The sequence below is a fragment of the Triplophysa dalaica genome, chromosome 8 (assembly GCF_015846415.1).
Source record: "Triplophysa dalaica isolate WHDGS20190420 chromosome 8, ASM1584641v1, whole genome shotgun sequence".
Lineage (NCBI taxonomy): Eukaryota > Metazoa > Chordata > Actinopteri > Cypriniformes > Nemacheilidae > Triplophysa > Triplophysa dalaica.
The window spans coordinates 25,301,911-25,308,983 of record NC_079549.1 but is presented as its reverse complement, the minus strand read 5'-3'; the positions used below and the strand labels follow the sequence as shown (position 1 = coordinate 25,308,983).

General features: G+C 40.0%; 1 protein-coding gene across 1 annotated transcript; it reads right to left on the bottom strand.

Annotated features, from left to right (window-relative positions):
* Positions 1-1,195: 1,195 nt before the first annotated feature.
* Positions 1,196-3,714, bottom strand: LOC130427120 (zinc finger protein basonuclin-1-like; the record flags this gene model as incomplete). Its single annotated transcript, XM_056754166.1, has 2 exons — positions 1,196-2,403; positions 2,840-3,714. Coding segments are annotated over 2 exons (1,470 nt in total), but the record flags the coding sequence as incomplete, so codon positions are not given.
* Positions 3,715-7,073: the final 3,359 nt, after the last annotated feature.

Genomic DNA, 7,073 nt, shown 5'->3' with positions numbered 1-7,073 from the left:
GACGCAAGAAATGGAAGCAATGAAAGAAAACGAGGATGCACAAAGAAGAATTGAGAAGCACTCAATGTGGTCTTGAGTTTTGGAACCGGACGGTTATTGGTGACGTAGAGTGAGAACACTAGGACACAAGACACTGAACAAGACATATTGAGAAACAGCCAGGCACAATATCTCATTCCCATAATGACCAAACACTCTATCAAGAGGAGCGCAAATTAGCGCAGGGTTTAAGACATGCCGCAAATACCAGTAAAATGACGAAAGCAAACATTAGTAAATTGCGTTACGTGACTCATTTAAATACTCTCCACTCGTAGAGTTTAAGATCTGTTAAACATCTGCTGTCTGCGACTGCAAAGCGCTAATGAAACATTAATTCTAATGAACATATTAAGGACAATTTATGGTGTTTTTCGCAAATTCTTACTCGTAGTTAGGTATGAGGTGTACTCTGGAATGATTAAATGTGCTATGTATATACTGAAAATAACCATAGTATATATAATTTCATATTTGATGTAGTTGCAATTCATTCAATTTTGTGTTCTATATATTATTTTAGTTAAGTTTTTTGACTCCTGTCTGTTTTAATGTGTATAAAAAGTCCCAGATAGATAGATAGATATAGATAGATAGATAGATAGATAGATAGATAGATAGATAGATAGATAGATAGATAGATAGATAGATAGATGAATATTTTCTACAATTGTTTATTAACGTATACCAAACATTTTTTAAACATGAATGAAGTGGTTATGGGTTTGACCAATATTATAACCTTGTTTACAGTGCTAAACAAAAACATTGAAATCAATATAAAGGGTTAGGATTATTTCTATTCAAAAGGTTTGTTTGAGCATGTGTAGGTCTTACTGAACTCCCTTTGCAACTATAGCTTCCACTAACAATAGCCAATCATAATTAGCATATCCTGCAAAACATGGTAGATAAGGACGAAGGCATTCCATGTACATTCGTTTGACCAAACTAACGCATCATGTGCTTTATATAGCAAAGCAACATTATATTAAACTAGTGAGCATGTGTTACAAAATGTCAGATGGTCACACTTAAACTCTTAATACATTTATGTTTAGTAAAGGGTTAGATTTTTTGTTGTTTTGCAAATTGTCTTGGCTTATGAATCTTTGGTCTCCACAAGAATAATTATAGCAAAAAACACAATAACTGACTCAATAGGAACAAAAAACAACAGTAACAATATCAAAGGGCTTGACTGATTCTTTTGTAATCAGAAACCTGAACATCAAGCAAACACAAGTATGCTACTACAAGAAAATGTACTGAAGGACACGATGAGTCAAATAACTTTCACTCACCAATGCCATGTAATGGTCTATCAAATGTCTTTTAGTGAATAAGTGCAGAGAAGAAATACAATAATGAGAGAAGGACTTTTAACAGCAATGAATGTTTTCAATCATCTCTTAAAAAGATGATCATAATTCAGTGTGTGCAGAACAATTACTTGTCACATCATAAACCATCATCATTTACATCTTTGTGTTGACAGACCTGTGACAACCATTGTGGAAATCATTTTTCAGTCATATTTCTTGCTCTATAAAAGTGAATAAATACAATGAAAGGATTGTAAGTAGTTTGTAAGATGAAGTCCACATCTCAAGATAACAAAGGTTTTTAATATAAATATGAATGTTTCTTTCCAGTTGTGTCCAGTACTCTTAAATGTGCAGTATACAGTACCAAATGCTGTTGATAGAAGTGAATCCTTGACTGTATATTTAGGTGTTTATGGCTTTGTGTGTGAAAACGTGCTAGTCTCACTCCTGATTGAAGGAGGTATTTGTTGCGAGGTTCCGATGTAGATTTGGATTCTGGCTATGTCGATTGCGGCTTCTAACAGAGGAGAATGTTGTGTCGCATCCTGGAACTTTACACTTGTGGAGAAGTCGAAGGTGAACTGTTTTGTAATGAGCCCTGAATGTACCTTTGTTGCTGTAAACTTTCTGACAAAGATGACAGGTTATAGGTGATGAGCCGTGAAACTGATGACTGAGGCAGGGCAGAGATTCGGACGCTTGAGCGCTCAGCCCGTCACAGCTCTCGTCACTGTCGTCCAGAGGGAGCCCTTCCTCACTGCCTATATCTGAGTCCCAGGAAAAGTGAGCGCTTCCTCTGGTGCTTAAATCTAATACAGCTTCATCCTCCAGAGCGCCCTCTGCTGAATCTACTTCTCTCACCAGTGCTTTACTCATGGGGAACACCAAGCCTGTACGGTTGCTTCCTTTAAGAATGACCGACATCTGGCTCAGAGTCTCTTTGTCAAGGAAGTCTAGACGATCTCTGCGGAAAGATGAGGCTCCCGAATGATCTTTGGTCAACAGCCTGTGGTGCAGATTCAGGTTTGCACTGTGTCTAGAAAAAATGTAAAAAAGTTTGAAAAAGGCAGACATGCATTTCTTTTAAATTTTGCGGCATTATTGAATGTATTAAGCAAGGTTTATTTGTTTTGCATTTACACAACCACCTATTTTACAATATGTACACAGATTCTAATATAGTAATATAGTCAAAACTAATGCATACTGTGTGTTTGCCTGTGTTCATGTGGTTTCGAGCTGTGTATTACTAATAATAATAAATAAATAATAATAAATGCATGAAGCGTAAATTAAAAAAGACATTTCTAAACCCTTGGCCCAACATGATTTTTTATGTATTTATAGATATGTTTCTTTTAAATAAGTGCTCTGTGTGCTAGTTGGCTAATCCGTCTAACAGTTGTTTTTAGTCGAGACAAAATAACCACTGGTAGTAAACTAAAAGTTCATTTTCACCGTAACCATCTTACCGATCTCTACTGCGACGAGAAGGAAACGCAGCATTGCAGCCATCCACAGTGAACATGTGCATCTCTTTCAAGTGCACGTTTCTGTAGTGCATTTTCACACTGTAAGGGTTTTTGAATGTCTTGTTGCAGATCTCACATGAGTGAGACTGTTCTTCTCTATCATCTGAGCAGAAGGTCTCGGGGTCACTACAGCTGTCTATACAGTGTTCAGCATGGCTTACAGTGAAATTGCTCGGCTGGCTGCAGGGTCGGTCTGGTTGTGAACTACATGGTGGTTCTTCACATTTTGGAGATTTCTCTGTGGAGTTGTGAGTCGTTTTCAAATGTACGAGAGAAGAGGATGACGAGATGATGTAACTGTCCTTGTGAGTGAGAAATGCATCCAGTTCTGTGTTCTGTGCTTTGGGGATGGATCTAAGGGGTGTGGATCGGTTAAGAGTTTCACAGTCCACAGGTGTTTCACTACCCATGCTAACACCACGACAATTTTCTGCTTCTGTACAGGGACTAAGGGCTGGACTTCCCTCCGACGACACATCCTCTGCTGCTAGTTCATCCTTCTCTATCTTTATCGGCATGCTGGACTTTCTGGACTTCTTCTTGGGCGCTGGCTCTGAGCTCGTCTCCATGTGACATGCATTGGTGTTCACAGACGAGGACAGATATGGGAGTGATGGCAGGTTGCCCGGCGTGTGAGCCAGTTCCGCCGGTGTCACCAGGCTGCGGTAAAATGGAAGCACAGGCTGCACAGTCTTGAGGTTGGGGAAGAGGATTCCGCTCTGGCTGATGCCGGAGAAAGAGCTGTGCACTTTGGGCTCTGGGTTGCGGATTACAAAACTAGAGACGGTCCCCTGGCCAGACCTTTCGAACGCCGCCGGCCTCGAGTCACTGCGACCCCGGGAGCCGGAGCTAGAGCTCCCGGTAGCTCCGGGGGAACCCCTGGAGTCTAAGGCTCGAGACACAGCTCGTTGGAAAGGCCGCGGCCAGACCTTTCGAACGCCGCAGGCCACGAGTCGCTGCGACCCCGGGAGCCGAAGCTAGGGCTCCCAGTAGCTCCGGGGGTAAAAAATCGTATCTCCCGGAGCTAGAGCACCGAATATAAACGTGGTTCGAATGATTATCTCGGGCCAGGAAGGTCGCAGAAAGAAACAGCTTTGTGCGTAGAGGAGGGCTCGCCGAGACCTTTCCAACGATACCAGGCACGTGTCGCTGCGACCTTCCTGGGCCGAGATATTTTTTGGAGACACGTTTCTTTGTAGAAAGTACCGGGCGGGTCCTCGATGACTTAGCGCCCGTGAAGAAGCGCTTTTTTCGGATAGAAAATCCCACATTCACCGGTCCATATCTCCGGTCGTAAAACACTTAGAGAAACTCGTCCCGCTGCGACCCCGGGAGCCGGAGCTATTAACGCTAGAAAGTACCGGGCGGGTCCTCGACGTCCCGCTAAGGACTCTCGTGTTTGTCCCCTGCACCACATGGACCCATAAGCTTATCGATCGGAAGATGGCTTTTGGTCTGCTCGCGGCCGCCCGCGTCCACATTGCAAAACCATAAGTATAATAAGTATCTTATATGTGACGTGCCTGTGATAATATTAAAGTGAGATTAAGAGGGGAGTACATATTAACGGGTATATTGGTTATTGTTGTTGAAATTATACCCCCTATAATAAACCAACTGTATTGAAGCTAGAGTCAAATGCTTTTAAAGACACAACCTCTATATAAAGATGTGTCAGTATCTTATATGTGATGTGCCTGTGATAATATTAAAGTGAGATTAAGAGGGGAGTACATTTTTGGCAGGTGTAAATTTAAAATTGTGTAAATTTTTCTCCCCCATTAAACTCGTTCTAGTAAAACTAAAGCTTAATAGTCATGAGGCCACCAACCAAAGATATATTAAAGAAATTAAGTGCTTCTTGTTCCAGCTTTTTAACACTACACAAAGGTTAGAAAAACATACATGGAATAGAATATTTAGACCTGGAAAGAAATAGAGGAATGGTCTGTTAAATACCCTGATACAAAATAACTCATATTTTGTATTTTCATAACTAATAACGTATTTTCAATGTTATCAAAATAGACAATTGAAAACTGTTTGTTTTGTCTTTTAATCGTGATTTTATTGGTCGAACAAAATGTAACAGAAGGGAAAAAATCCTTAAAAAAGAGATAAATGAAAGAATTTTGGCATTTTTAACACCGTCTTATACTTCATGTAAAGGATCAGCCTACAAGTTATTTGTAAGACGGTGTGAATTAGTAACATGGCAACAGCAAACAGTCATCCACGAATCCAAAGATATCGTGATATTTCTTTCTGGAACAAAGTTGTGCACAGATAAATGACATCAGGCATCCAAATTAGTCTGCATAAAAAACATAACTATCCCTTTACTGTGATAATCCATGTAAAATTGTCCGGGTGGTCTTGAAGATATCGCTTCCACGAGCGAGCTAAATCTATCTACCATGTTGTGGTGTGTTTATTTACTTGACCCATCTTTAATCCTTAGTATTGCTTAACATCTTTTGGTGATCTTAGATTTTCGGACTTTGACAACAACTAATTTACACATTCATTCCTGGGGCTAGAAGTGTAATATAGAATCGCAGCAAACAGAACTCTTAACTCCGCCTATCAAATGTGAATAATGCGCGTGCACGCGAGGAGAGTATGATTTGTCCGGGGAGTCGGATTTCGGTACAACACCTGTTATCGACCTGTCTCACACGCTGCTACTCCAACAGTGCTCCGCGACTCATCGACTCTGTGTTTATTCGTGGTGTGGTCTGCTGCACTCGCTCTCATAGCCATAAGCTGTCTCACCGCAAGTGAAACAAACACTCACTCCCCGATGCAGGCACACGTGATTCGTCTCGCTCTTGCAGTGTTGATTTCAGTTACGGACACACAGCGCTGCCACCATCTGTCTCAGTCACAGTTGTTGCACTTTGATAGGGAAACATTCACAGCTGATCAACCCCAAAGTTGATCACTTATTAGTTAATTGAATGATAGGAGATCCAGGCGTAGCTTGGGAATACTGCTTGTAACAAAAACACAGCAATCAATACAAAGCAAACACAGCAATTCACACAAGAGAAAACACAGCAATAAAATGTGAACATGCATATATATAAAATACATTGTGCAACATCTTTGATCCACAAAAGCACATAGTGAAAAACGGGGAATAAGGAATACAAGACAAATAAAGAGAAGAGAATAGATAAAGTGCAATTGTCGAAGTGCAAAACAGTAATACTCAAGTGCCTTGTCGGTGTCCTTGCTCGGTGGAGTCGCACAGGTAGAGTCGATGGTCTTTACTCTCTTCGGTCTGCGCACGCGATGAGGGCTGCACGCGGTGGTTGATCGTACTTGTATACCCATTTAAATCACGCGATTGAATTCAGCAGGACACAATTTACCATATCTGCCAATAACACGCGAAACCAACGCAACTAACAACACGTGACGCAGCGGTTGTAAACAAAGCAACGAAACTGCGGTAGACTCATTAAGACACGATTAATCAATTACACTTTGAAGTTTGTTGCAGCTTAAGAATCAACTGAAACTCATTAGTCAAGCTTATGATTGACTATGAAATGAATCTTTAAGCATTAGCGTTGTGTACTCTAGACACTTCTTTATTTATCACATGGATATTTTTTCTTCGAGCATGTCTTTGATTTTATCTACTACATTGCATAACATCTAGAATATAATTATTATAACAATAATGTAAAGCTTACGATTTAAATTTTGTTTTGCATCAGTTCCTCCTTTTGGTCTGTTTACATGCAAGTTGGAAAGTCACGACTGCTTAAATGTATAGCTGTCATCAGTCATGATAACTGTCCAAATTATCTTACAGACGCAGTGCATTTTACACTGTTGTGATGCATTGTCTTAACAATATATTTGGCTTAGCAAAAGCCTTTGGGATGAAATTGTATTTCATGCAGGTCCATTTTTTAAGGTGATTCAGGTTTAATGTTGTTGTAATCATGGCTAATCTATTACAAATCCTGTTTTCTGTATTTATATACTTACTGTAAGGCTGCTTTGGTATAATGTAAAATTGTGAAATGCCCTATAAAAATACATTTGAATTGAATACATTCATGCATATCATACAACAAATCTGAATGATCTGTAATGTGTCTAAATGTAAAGATCAGAGTATGCAAGTCTGAAATTCTACAGAAAAGATATGATAGCA